General features: G+C 37.9%; 2 protein-coding genes across 2 annotated transcripts in view; both read left to right on the forward strand.

Moving 5' to 3' along the window:
• Positions 1–453: 453 nt before the first annotated feature.
• Positions 454–8,210, forward strand: LOC135469919 (U3 small nucleolar RNA-associated protein 6 homolog). The gene is made up of 11 exons (XM_064748602.1): positions 454–545; positions 3,152–3,236; positions 3,800–3,841; positions 4,417–4,488; positions 4,908–4,928; positions 5,354–5,401; positions 5,929–5,992; positions 6,452–6,570; positions 6,977–7,009; positions 7,373–7,414; positions 8,097–8,210. Exons 1-11 carry the CDS (start codon positions 454–456, stop codon positions 8,208–8,210), a joined length of 732 nt encoding a protein of 243 aa, XP_064604672.1.
• A 726-nt stretch (positions 8,211–8,936) lies between these two features.
• The window catches only part of LOC135470000 (U3 small nucleolar RNA-associated protein 6 homolog), a 53,232-nt gene continuing 48,925 nt past the window's right edge, over positions 8,937–13,243 (forward strand). Inside the window, exons 1-4 of the mRNA XM_064748722.1 lie at positions 8,937–9,102; positions 10,369–10,453; positions 10,946–11,055; positions 11,295–11,366. Of these exons, the coding sequence (XP_064604792.1) occupies positions 8,937–9,102; positions 10,369–10,453; positions 10,946–11,055; positions 11,295–11,366 (433 nt within the window). The remainder of the gene's footprint in view (positions 9,103–10,368; positions 10,454–10,945; positions 11,056–11,294; positions 11,367–13,243) is intronic.

A 13,243-nucleotide genomic window follows, 5' to 3' on the forward strand; every position in this document is an offset into this window, starting at 1 on the left:
CATTCATACCATTTTAACATGGGATGAAATATAATGCAAGAAAAACGACTGGAAATCACACCCACGAAAAAGGAGCTAATAATTAAGCGATTTTTGTACTTAAAAAAGATAAATAAGAAATTTGGCACTATAACCGGTTTCCTTAATGAGCCACGAGAAATTTGGCAATGTTATCTCCTGCATGAACTCGCTGTTTTCTGAATGAACCGAGGAAGATGAACATACGTCTATGATCTTCAGAGGATTGGCCAGGTTTCGATCATGGGGGTAAGGGATCGTGGGGAACAGAGATCACGTATGAGTGCTTTAGTTGTCTCCCCTAAAACGGGTTACACAAAACTCTCCAGTGGTGGAGGCTCGAATTAATGTAAACGAAAGCACGTGTGGTTAAAACTGTAAATTCTCCTTGCTGTCAGTTTATCGGGATATTTTGTTGTTTGTCGTGCTTTTACCATGGCGGAGTTTGTACAGCAAAGCATCGAAGAGATGCTGCCAGAGCTGCAGCAGATGGAACGAGTCGGCCTCTTTACAAAGGAAGAGACTCGGTATGTGTGTGAACAACAACAACGCCCAACACCAACTGGACACTCTTGAGTTAGAGCAAAGCTTAGGCAAGGATCTCGGCTGTGATCTTTTAATATGGGGTTAGGCGTAGATCACAGCCAGGGAGTCTTCCAGATTAAAATAGTGGTATTTTAAAACAGCTTAGCGCGTAGAAATTCGGTAGAAATAAATTATGTTCACCAAGACATTCTCTGTTCCTCTGCCGTTTTTTTCCTTTAAAAAATGTAGCCTTTAAGGCCGGTAAATCCATGATTATTCACAGTTGTGACTTACGACATCGTGACCTAATAAATCATGACCTAATAAATTGGGTTGTTACGAATCGGACAACTCAAATCAACGTCTGCCATGTTTGGAATTTTTTTTTTTCAACTTCGGGCAAGGTGATGGGCTGCGAAAATTTGATCTCGCCCAACATTCTCTGTAAGAATTGCATGCCCTGTAAACAGAATGTTGGGGGAGGGGGGGGGGTAAAAAATTTTCACAGCACACAACCCTGCCCAAAGATGAAATTCCAAACATGGCAGACGTCTGCTGGATTACTGTTGAAAGATGGTTTACCAATGCTGTCTTTGACATGTTACGTTTCAGGCATTTTAGGGAATAGGTGCAAAAATTAGGTAGGGTTCGTGGTGTTTTTTAGTGAAATTGCCTGCGTGGAAGTCTATATGACCCAACCTGGGCATTACCCTAAAAACGTCCAGCTTAGCTTTGGGCTACTCTTGAATGCAGCTTTTTGAATAATTTTTGCAAATGTGTATCCTCAAAAGTGGTGACAGACTACTTCTTCCTTTGTATTCATAGTACTGGGACTCATCTCCTTAGCTTATTTATATGTCACTTCATAGATAAATTTTGAACAGTGTCATCATCGACAAGCTGACAGGTTACATTAACGCCAAAATGATAGTTATGACTTTGATGTTATACCGTTATTTTGGCATCAGTGTAACTTGTCAGTTACCAAACCACTCTCTATGAACAGTTATTTTGAGTATTATTTTTGGGTTTAAATCCTTCAGACTTCTGACATTTGAAAGCCTTCGGGAACTTAGCCCCAGGTGGCTACTTCGACGCCTCTCTCTTTGTACTGGGCTGACGGTTATTGTAGCCACTGGGGCAGCCAATGGCAAACCATTCACCGATTCACATCATGTGTGATAAGTCCTTTCTAAACAATGGCTGTGGTTCAAAACTATTGTTAACTTTGGCTCTTAACTCTCAGCCTGCTCGCACAGGCAACATGATTACATCTTATGTATATTCCACCTGGTAAGGAAGCATGAGACCCAAATTCACTGCAGAGTAATCACTAAAGCGGCAGCCATTTTGCCTTCCACCACAGATATGGGTCTTGAAAAAGATATTGTTCCTAGATGGCGTATGCACCTTAAACCTGAAAAGACGAGCGTAATGCACACCTTGTTTGGAAATGGTTTCTGCATCGTAAATACGGGGCTGGTGTGCCATTATCCAATGGAATATACCTGGGATGTTGGGTGTGCGGAAGAGCTGAGAGGTAAGAGCCAAAGTTGACAACTGTTTTGGACCGCAACCATTGTTTAGAAAGGACTTAGCGGAAATGGCGTGAATCAGTGTATGATTTACCATCGTTTGCCTCTGTGGTTACAATGCCCGCCAGCCCAGTATAAAGAGAGGAGTTGAAGAAGCCACCTGGGACTATCGGGAACTGTAACATTTTAATGATGTCTGCCAATGCAATAGTCCCAATACTTAACCCAGAACTGCTATACTGATTTTGGAATTTTCATTACAAATGATTCGATCGCCAGCGACACTCTTGAGCCTGAAATCTTTCCAATATTCAACCATGCAGCAGTGCGGAGCCACTTAGGAACATAGATCACTATATACCATTTTGTTTATTCCATCTCCCTTATTTAAAGATGCCTTAGTTCAATAAAGGAATGTTTACTTTATCAATTACTTTCAATCATGTTGTTGTAAAGCTTGTTGAGTCCCTTCTAAACCTTTTCAAATGCAGAGTAGTGTGAATGGAACAAACCAAATGGTCAGGCGATATGTTAGTAAACTATCAATACAGCTGCATGCCAAATAATCTGAGTGAAAAATGGCATAAATATGACTTCAGGAGATGAGTTTGGGAGTGATCTGAAGTTTGCACTTTGTTCGAGAGATACTGATTGTCTTAATGTCACAGTGAAGGTACATGTACATGTAAGACTTCACTACCTTCCATTTAAATGTACAAAACTTGTGTCTTCACACTGCTTAAAAACAGGCACATTGGAAGGAAAAAATGGCATGTCCATACTTTGACTATCCCAGCCATGTAGGTGAGAGTTTTGGGATGCTAGAGGGCTGGAGATGCTCTGAAATTGTTTTATGGGGGGGTTTATCCTTCTTTTTATGTTTTATGCTCATAACGATCTACAGTGCACAAGTGCATGCATGGGCCTTCATTTTGTTGATTGCCATTATGCTTCATTGGATATATATATCTTGTCAATATATGATTGATTTTGATCAGAAAACAAAGATACATTACAGGTATGCAGCCCTAGTGTCAAAAAGAATGTTTAAATTCATTTCCATATTTTCTCAGACAAATTCTTCGCAGAAGAAAAGGATATGAGTACAAGCTGCGCAGAAGAACAAAGTGCAAAGAAGATTTTCTTCAATACATACAGGTAAGTATACACATAAACATAGATGGTACAAGATAATGTCATCCAAATGCTTACACAGTGGCCTGAAAGCACGATCCTGTACTGACTAGACTATCTCATTTCAGATCTTTAGTATTTATCAATTAAGCTGGGGCGTTTTTTCAATCAAACTCTCACTGGCTTAACCTCATTGTTATATCAGGAGGTTTGTCAGGTATCCGGTAAGGTATCTGTGGGATTGAGTAAGATTTGGGTTTATTTTTGGTTAGATGTATTATCCAGATTTCCGTGAGCATATACATTCAAAACAAAGTGTCACTGAATATAGTCGTTAATAATCTGTCAAACTATGACTTAGATATAAGGCTATGGCTTAAAGTCTTGCAAGGTTTGTAGTGCAGCTGTAGATGACATTGATTTCCAGTCCTGTTTCCAGGACACATAAACTAACCACCCTCTTGTAGATATGAAATTTTTTCAATTCATCACATGAATGGAATAGCATTGCAGCTGTTTAAATGCATTTTTTAAGGGTACTGATCAGTGGTCAAAACATTTTCCTCTGTTTTTCTATTATTTTCCAGTATGAAATAAATGCACTGGGATTAGTCAAAATGAGGAGAGAGGTAGGTGTGATTTAACTGGATCCTGTATAATTTCAGATTCATACTCATGCAAATTTTCTAATGACATAAAAGTTTCACTTCTCTGTGGATGGAACATGTGCTTAGCTTTTCTGACAAAAAGATGCATTTTTGTGTTATAGCACTACCATTGCAGACACATCTACATGGAGAGCGATACATTAGGGCCAGTCTGTAAGCTGCGTAACATAAATGGTGTGTGCAATACAGTGAAAAGTGAAAGCTACTGTGAGCTACTTTAATCTTCTAAAAAACTTTCTCTAGTCTCTAGGGAAACTGTGTTTCATGGTGCAAAAATGTTTGGATGACATATAAACAACTACTGTGCTTGGTACGAAGCTACACTATGTCTAGGACATTGCAGGGCAATGAGACCCTCACCTTTATCTTTTACCTTTATCTGGCAATGTATGTGGATACATTCATAAATGTATACGTGTCCTTTTCAGGTGTCAACTTTCAGGAATTGTTTCTATCATTTATTTCAAATGCATTTAGGAGAGGGTGGATGTTGCCCAAAATATGTCTTGACCTGAAAAAAATTGTTCACATTTCAGAAAATTGGGTATTCATTCAAAAAGCTGGAGATAGACATTGCAATTGTCCAGAGAATTCACCAGCTGTTTAGGGTGAGTTTCTTTCTTCCTCTGTATGATTTGACTTACAGTGCTTTTGATGCTATTACTATCACAAAACTGAGTTGAAGTAGTTGTGGTACTTCCATGTAATGTGGATGCTGTGTAAAAAATACGGAACACTAACATTTGTATATATAAATGTAGACATGCTGCTAAAAGTGCCCTCTCAGTTGCCATCTTTGATGGTGGAATAAATGGTTTCTGAAAGCTTGCAATATATTACCTCTACATCTATGTACAGTATTTTTCAGTATAATGTATCGTGGATTTTATACTCAAATCTGTCCATACTAGTTGATACATTATTATACAATAAACAGTTTTGGTTGTAGCACAGTATACATTCTTTATGACTTTATGTGGCTGAACTGAGGTCGACATGTAACAAATATGTTTTCTTTTATTTTTAGTTGGCTACAACTCGATTCAAGGTAATTCTTATATTTCACCTATTTAAAGTGAAGGTGATTTAACAGCTATAGTATAAAATGCAAATCAGTGTCATATATTTGTCAAAGAATATGTATATGAAGTTACGAACATGTTAAAACAATTGAAGTACTTAATTGTTATCATGGATTACAGTTTTTACTGGCCAGGTCATCAGATCAGATATAATTCTTCACTTCCTTGGAGCTTCCATCTAGAAGAATTTTAATAGATTCTTATAAAGTACTTGGGAAGATGTAAATGACTTTATTTGATTATTGTGGACAGGGATTATTGAGATGTGCATTATTTGAGCCTTTACAACTGTCAAATAAAGAAAAGTAACTATATCCCATAAAGCTGTGAGTGGAGCACAGAGGTGGAGAGTAATTTATTTCTTGATTATGTTTCACCTCTATATTTTAAGGATGACATAAAGCTGTGGCTATCCCATATAGAATTTGCCAAGGAAAGGGTAAGTCTGCTCTCCCAGTTACCTGTAAACAGTAAGAAAAAGAAACCAAATAAAAACAAGGTGTGACACTTTTTTAAATTAAAATGAAACATACCATGTGTATAGTGGATCGGTAATCATTGCCATGTCAGTTTCATATAAGATCCTTTTCGTCACTTAACTCAGCATGCGTATATTCTTAATTGTGCAGTATATAATAAGGTCAGGGATTCCCGTGGTCCAGGTGTTTAGTGTGCCAGCATGGCGCAGTGGCCCAGGAGCCTCTCACAGGTTTCCCCTCCCGCTGTATGTGGGAAGGTCTGTGATAAGCAAGCTGTAGGTGGTCGTGGGTTTCCCTCGAACTCTGCCTGGTTCCCTCTCACCATAATGCCATCCGCCGTCGGATAAGTGAAATATTCATAAGTACGGCATAAAAGACCAATCAAATAAATAAATATAATCATGTCATTGTGTGTATATATGAACATTAAATGTTTTACCATGGTATATTCTGACTCTGTCCTCAGTTTTCTTAATCTACTTTACAGCGTGAAAAGGCGACAGTTAGCAGGCTGTTTACAAACATGTTACAAATCCACAACAAGAAACCAGGTAAGCTGAATAACATCCTGTTATAGATTCATAGTTTCATAAATTATAGGAGAATGAGATGAGAGTAGTTATGTGTATAAAGATAAACATTTATTTGAAAAAATTTACTTGTTCATGAAAATATTTATGGCCTAGAACATTATAACATAAAACAAATAGTAGTTAACATTGATGATCTATGTTCTGTATTTCACTTAAAGTATAGCATTTTTTCAAGTACCACATTCTGGTTGATTCATCTACCTTTAGGGCCACCCAAGAGGGGGTTTTTTTGTGAAGTTTGAGTTATGCCTTATCAGAAAAACTTCAGTGTTGGACGAGTAGGTGTCATTTTTAGTCCTTTATATGCTTCTGAAAGTGCATTTTTACATACCATTATATTGGGGAGAAACAGTAATAAATTACAGAATAATGTTTTTTTTGTTGTTATTGTATTCTGTCTGTTTACCATGGTTACAGATTTATGGCTATTAGCAGCTAAATGGGAGTTCGAGGAGAATGTTAATTCTGAGAATGCTCGGAGTCTCTTACAGAGGGGATTACGGTTTAATTCAGACTCCAGAAAACTCTGGTTGGAGGTACAGTATGATTTCTGTTTAAATAGTTCTTTTCTTATGACTCGTAAAGTCCTGAGTGATGTACAACTGGGATTCTTTGCTGTAAAAACTCAGTGTACTTAAGATGTTGAAGATCTGTGTAAGAGAAGTTATAAGGGTCTTATTCAAGTCATTAGGTTAACACGGCATAGCATCATTAAAGCATACTACACACATGTACACTATTAATGCCATTTAGCAATCAGCTGGTAATATAGCTTTAGAGAATTGTGTTTAGTGGTGCATTACTGTTATATTTACATATGCATGTTTCTGTAGGTTGTTTTATTTGTTGCAGAGGAAACATTACTAGGTGATAGGATTTTGTTATATTTTTGTTAGTTACTAAGTAAATTAATATACATACATGTATTTGTTCTCATTATAGTATTACAGAATGGAACTTTTGTTTGCAGAAAAGGTAAGCAATCTTACAGAAAGATACATTGTAGATGTAGATGCAGCCAAATAACCACCATTGACCTTACTCTGTGTGTGTGTACTTTGGTGTTTTTATTTACCTCTCAGCAGATTAAGTTGTATTTATTTATCACTATTCTTGGGCCAGATAGTCTGGGTAAAGTTGTTGGGCTGTTGACTCTGCCTTCAAGATTCCATTGTTTAATATTTTCTGGGTTCTTGTAAACTGACTGTTAAATTGACAAGTGATTAATGTGTTATGTTTTGTCTCCTGTTTTCTTTCCTCCAGTATTTGATATGTGTTGTTATGTATTTGTTGTTATGTATTTGTTGCTATGTATTTGTTGCTTGTATTTTTGACCAGATGAGAAAACGAAGAGAAGTTCTGGGTGGCCCACTCCCTGAGGTACTACTTACAGTATACTGCTGTGAAAGACTTAAAATTAAACAAATGCCATAAAAACTTGAATGATAAAGAAAGGGTGCTGTGTAAAATATTTTTCGGTATACAAATATTACATATATTTAATATTATAGTAAATTCTATGTTTTTCTTGAGGAACGTACGTTTTAGGAACAAAGCCTGCTTATAAGCATAGAACACATGCTAATGTACATCGACCATTAGACCGTGGTAGTCTAATGCTCATTGAAAACCACTTGTCCAATGTGATGGACATATCTTATATTAAATGTGGGAAAATTTATCAGGAACTAGCCATGTATCAGTTTTTTATCGTAGGCACTATAGTGTCCTCCACCCATTTTAGTCATGAAATGAACTTAAACAATGCTTTTTTGTGGGCATGTAAGCGTCCTTTCTGGTTGAGAGTCTGGAGTCATACATGTGATATGTCATGGATTCCGCTGTGCAATTTGAAATTAATTTTGTCTGTGCGACTCTTTTGATGCAGTCTGGTAGTTTGCAAGGCCAACAGCTGTATATTACGAGGGTTGGAGCATAGGCCAAAATAACTGATGTGTCTGGTTAAGAAAGCCTTAATGTCAGCCGATGTGGCATTACACTTTGATAAATGTTTGTGGTGAGGCATGTTGAATCAGGATTTGTTTCCCATGCTCTTTGTTAGGATGAGACTGAGGTGTCAGATGCCGTACTTCAGGGAGCAGTGGCTCGGGTTGTTTATCAGCAGGCACTAGAGGCTATCCCAGGTAAGGGGGAATGGTGTATAAGCAGGCACTAGAGGCTAGTCCAGGTAAGGGGAAATGGGGTATCAGCAGACATTATAGGCTAGCCCAGGTGAGGGGAAATGATGTATCAGCATGTACTAGGGGCTATGCCAGGCAAGGGGGAATGGTGTATCAGCAGGTACAAGAGGCTGTTCCAGGTAAGGGGCAATGGTGTATCAGCAGGTACGACAGGCTACCCGAGATAAGGGGGAATGGTGTATCAGAGGACACAAGAGGCTAACCGAGATAAGGGGCAATGGTGTATCAGCAGGTACAACAGGCTACCTGATATGAGGGGGAATGGTGTATCAGCAGGCACAAGAGGCTAACTGAGATAAGGGGCAATGGTGTATCAGCAGTCACTATAGGCTATTCCAGGTAAGGGGGAATGGGGTATCAGCAGGCACGAGAGGCTACCCCAGATAAGGGGGAATGGTGTATCAGCAGGTATGCGAGACTGCCCAAGATAAGGGGGAATGGTGTATCAGCAGGCACTACAGGCTAACTGAGATAAGGGGGAATGGTGTATCAGCAGGTAGGAGAGGCTACCCGAGATAAGGGGGAATGGGGTATCAGCAGGCACTAGAGGCTGCCACGGATAAGGGGGAATGAGGTATCAGCAGACACTATAGGCTATCCCAGGTGAGAGGAAATGGTGTATCAGCAAACATTATAGGCTAGCCCAGGTAAGGGGAAATGATGTATCAGCAGGCACTAGGGGCTATGTCAGGCAAGGGGAAATGGTGTATCAGCAGGCACTAGGGGCTATGTCAGGCAAGGGGAAATGGTGTATCAGCATGCACAAGAGGCTATTCCAGGTAAGGGGAAGTGGTGTATCAGCAAGCACTAGAGGCTATCCCAGGCAAGGGGAAATGGTGTATCAGCAAGCAGTAGAGGCTATCAAAGGTAAGGGGGAATGTGGTATCAGCAAATCCTAGAGGCTATCCCAGGTAAGGGAGAGCATCCCAGGTATGGGAGGGAATGGTGTATGTGCAGGCTCTGGGAGCTATCTCAAATAAGGGATGAATGGTGTATCAGCAGGCACTATAGGCTATTCCAGGTAAGGGGAAATGGGGTACCAGCAGGCACTAGAGAGCATCCCAGGTATGGGAGGGAATGGTGTATGTGCAGGCTCTGGGAGCTATCTCAAATAAGGGATGAATGGTGTATTTGCAGGCACTAGAGTCTGTCCCAGGTAAGGGTGAATGGTGTATCTGCAGGCACTAGAGGCTATCCCAGGTAAGGGGAAATGGTGTATCTTCAGGCACTATAGGCTATCCCATGTAAGGGGGAAAATGTATATCACATCAACTGTCAATATGGCCTGTTTAGTTAAATTGAATGAAAAACTCTAAAATAGAGTATATATCAGATGAAAGACCATAAAGCACTCTCTGAGAAAATAGTTTGATTTATCTTTTTAAAATTTTTCCAACCAAGTGAAATGGTCTAAAATTATCAGATCCGGTGATCTGCATTGAACCAGAAGGTATCAGTGACTTCACATCCATATATTTGGCTTGAAAGGTCAATTCGGCAAATGTATTCGTAAATATATATATATATATATATATATATATATATATATATATATATATATATATATATGTAGGTTAATGATGAAATATAGCAGTAGATATATAAGTGGTAAAAACTTGATGTGACATCACTTGTCCCAATATTGTCTCAAAAGGCCACCATAGAATCCAAACTGTCAAATGCATTTTACTTGGTTTAAAAATTCTGGAAAAAAAAATAAATCAAACTATTTTATGCCCAGTGTTGAATGGTCTTTCATCTGACATATACCACAGATTAGGGTTTTCTTTACCTTTAAAGAATATAAGTGATCAAAAGATAAGATATAAGAAGATATGTTTCCACTATAGATATGTTTTCCACTATAGACTATTACAATACAAGTACATGTATGAACAAAATTCACTTCACTGAAGATCAAAAATGGTCCAGACTGCTGCAGGTGATTTTTCATCGTGTGACTGTTTAGAAATAACACTGTGGAATATTATAACTTCTCAACATGTATGGTGGTTACAAAGTTTGTGCCTTTGACTTGAGCTGACAGAGGATAACAACATCTCTGTTGTATACAAATGGCATAGTTCCGTTTACTATTCTATTTTAGCTAACTTTTTAACTGTACTATTTCAGATGATGTGACCTTCATCTTGTCCTTCATCCCTGTCACAAGGATCTTTGACTTCACACAGAAACAGGAAGATGCCATTTTCAACGAGTCAGTGGCAATATGTTCAGTTTAATATTGTGTATCAGTTTATGTTCTGTCAGTTCACAGAGGAATATTTCCAAATGAATTGTATTTTCATTTTAAGTTAATTGTGTATGTTTCTCCAGTTTGTTAAGCCATAACTGCCTGTATGGAATTACTAATGTGTTACTTTGCCATATACAGTGCCTGGACATTTGTGCTAAGTTTTGCTGGCTCAGCAATAAAGGGGAACAACTCTGCTAACCTTAGTACTCACAAAACTTGTCCATACAATTAGGGGTATGCGTCTTATCATAGCCTGGTACTTTTTTATAAAATTCAACGAACTGTTTCACATAAAACTGCCGCAAGTTACATGTGTGCCCTGATTATGTGTTGATGATTGAACTTTACAAGTCCCCTGATTGTTGACTGTAGTGGAGTTGGATGTAGATTTTGAACAATTAATGTATTAAATAATGTATTCTTCATATTTCTTTTCTGGTTTGAATGTTTCAGTTTATCGACAAAGTTTCCAGGTAGAGAGGAAACCTGGACTGCTGTGGCCAGAAGATGTTTGGAGGATATGACAACTCCTCCAGGCCATTCACCAGCATTGTCACACAACAGTGAGTTAGCATCCTCACCTCTCCTCATTCACTGTCCTCGTGTGTGCTAAGATTTGAAGTATGTGAAGTATTGTGATATCATCATACCTCATCAACCCCAAACCTGAATCACCCTGCCCTTTCCCCCAACCACCAAACAACAAAAATAGATAATTGTAATTATTAGTATTTAATACTGTGCAAGCCCTCTGTCTCCCCAACTTGAATTGCTAAATACTTGGAACTCCTTTGTTTTCCAGTTGATGGATTTAGTGAGAAGGAATACCAGTGTTTCCAAGTGTTTGAAGATGCTGTCTCACAGGTTCAGACAGGTAAGAACTCCTTAATTGGCCTCTTTTTGCTGGCAGCATTTGGCAAGGTGTGATGTAACATTTACTGTGGCTACATCTTTGTACGTGCATGTATGACATGCATGTATAATATTTATTTTTCTGTTTGTAGCATATTGAATGTAAATTATGAGTTAATGGAGTCCAGGAAAATACATTTGTGTTTTCTTGAAAGAAAAACTTTTGATTAAGGTATGGACCTTCATAATGTTTCCATCCAAATAAACTGATGTTTTCTTCAAAGCGATACCTTTGCGCTTGAGTTTATGAATTAATGAGAAGAAGGCATGAAACTAAAACCATTCATCCGGCAGCAAAGCTATTCTGAGTCGTATAGTAATGATGTTAAATCTTTTGTCATGGGACAATATATAAACTGAACATTTTCATACAAAAGGTATATTTAAATTAATGGTTTAAATAGGCCTGCTCTGAATTACCTCCCTTATTACGCAAGAGCAACTATGATGTAATGCGAGACTAGTTTTTGAGGCGTGAAACTACGAGAAGTGGTACCTCGCCTATGAAAGCATGCAGTATGTAGGGTATGTCACGACAGAGACAAATATTTTCTGGACAACAAAATGACCAAAAAGTATCAGCCTTTGAGAGTCTCATATGTCAAGATATCTTGAATGAAGCCCATGTTTTTCAGTTTAAAAAGTTTGCCGAAACTGTCTGTTGTGTGCAATTAGGTCCAGAATTCCAATCAAGTTTGGAAAATTAAAATCTGTCTTACAGCTAAGTCTAGCTAATGCCGCTGTAGCTGCGAAATTTGTCATCAGCCATAATACTGAATACCCACCTAATCTCTTTCTACTCTTAGAAACGCACCTTTTAAACAGGAAAGTGATCTTAGGAGAGGTAACTCAGTGTGGCCATATTGTTTAGGCAAGAATTAATTTAAATTATTTTAAACATGCACCAACTATTTTGAATTGTAAGTTGTAAGTGGTATATTTATTACATATGATACATGAGGAATCAATGGCCTATGTATGTGTTGTGTACATGACAGATGAACTTGGAGATCATGCCCTACAGAGCAAAGGTGGATTATTACCATTAGACACATAAATTAATACCTTGGAATTAATTAAATTTTATTGGCGTAGATTTTTTTTGGTTGTTATTTGATAGCTTGTCACTTGCCAAGCATATCCTACAACAGATAGTTAATAAACTATATGTATTTGTCATGAAAACCTGTTCAACTGGATGCAGATAGTTGTTCTTGTTGCATGAGGCTAAAATGATAGTGTGGCAAAACCCAATGCAAATTTCCTCAAGTTTTTTTTTCCTTTCTTCAGGCATTATGATGAGTGTAATTCATTAGAGTTTTATTTAATATAATTTGCTAACTGTATAAAACTTGTGTCGCCTGGTCGGGTCTTTTAATAGTTTTATCAGTATTTCATCGAAAACATGATGGATTCTTAATAGATAGCAAATACCTTAAGGAGGCATTCTTGTGTCCATTGTTTCCATGGTAATGATGGGTGTTAAAGAGCAACATTATAGTTCTCTTATTTGCATAATAGCCTCCCTAAGGATATATACACATATGTACAAATGCAATTAAATAATTGTTTAACAGTGGGAACCAAAGCATAAATACAGTTTACATCAATTCTTTACATAAATATTTAACTCATCATTCTTATTGGAGATCTGCAAAAACTATAAATATGGTTTGAGGCCTTGGACCAATGATTTCACATCCTGGTGTCCACAAGGTTTGTCATAAACATGGCAAACGGCAGCTAAATCGTATACACCAACAAATATAACAGCATTATATAACAGTACATGAAATATTCTAGAGCATGGCTAAAACAACAGCAATCAAACTGATGAAG

Source organism: Liolophura sinensis, chromosome 1 (assembly GCF_032854445.1).
Source record: "Liolophura sinensis isolate JHLJ2023 chromosome 1, CUHK_Ljap_v2, whole genome shotgun sequence".
NCBI classification, from domain to species: Eukaryota; Metazoa; Mollusca; class Polyplacophora; order Chitonida; family Chitonidae; genus Liolophura; species Liolophura sinensis.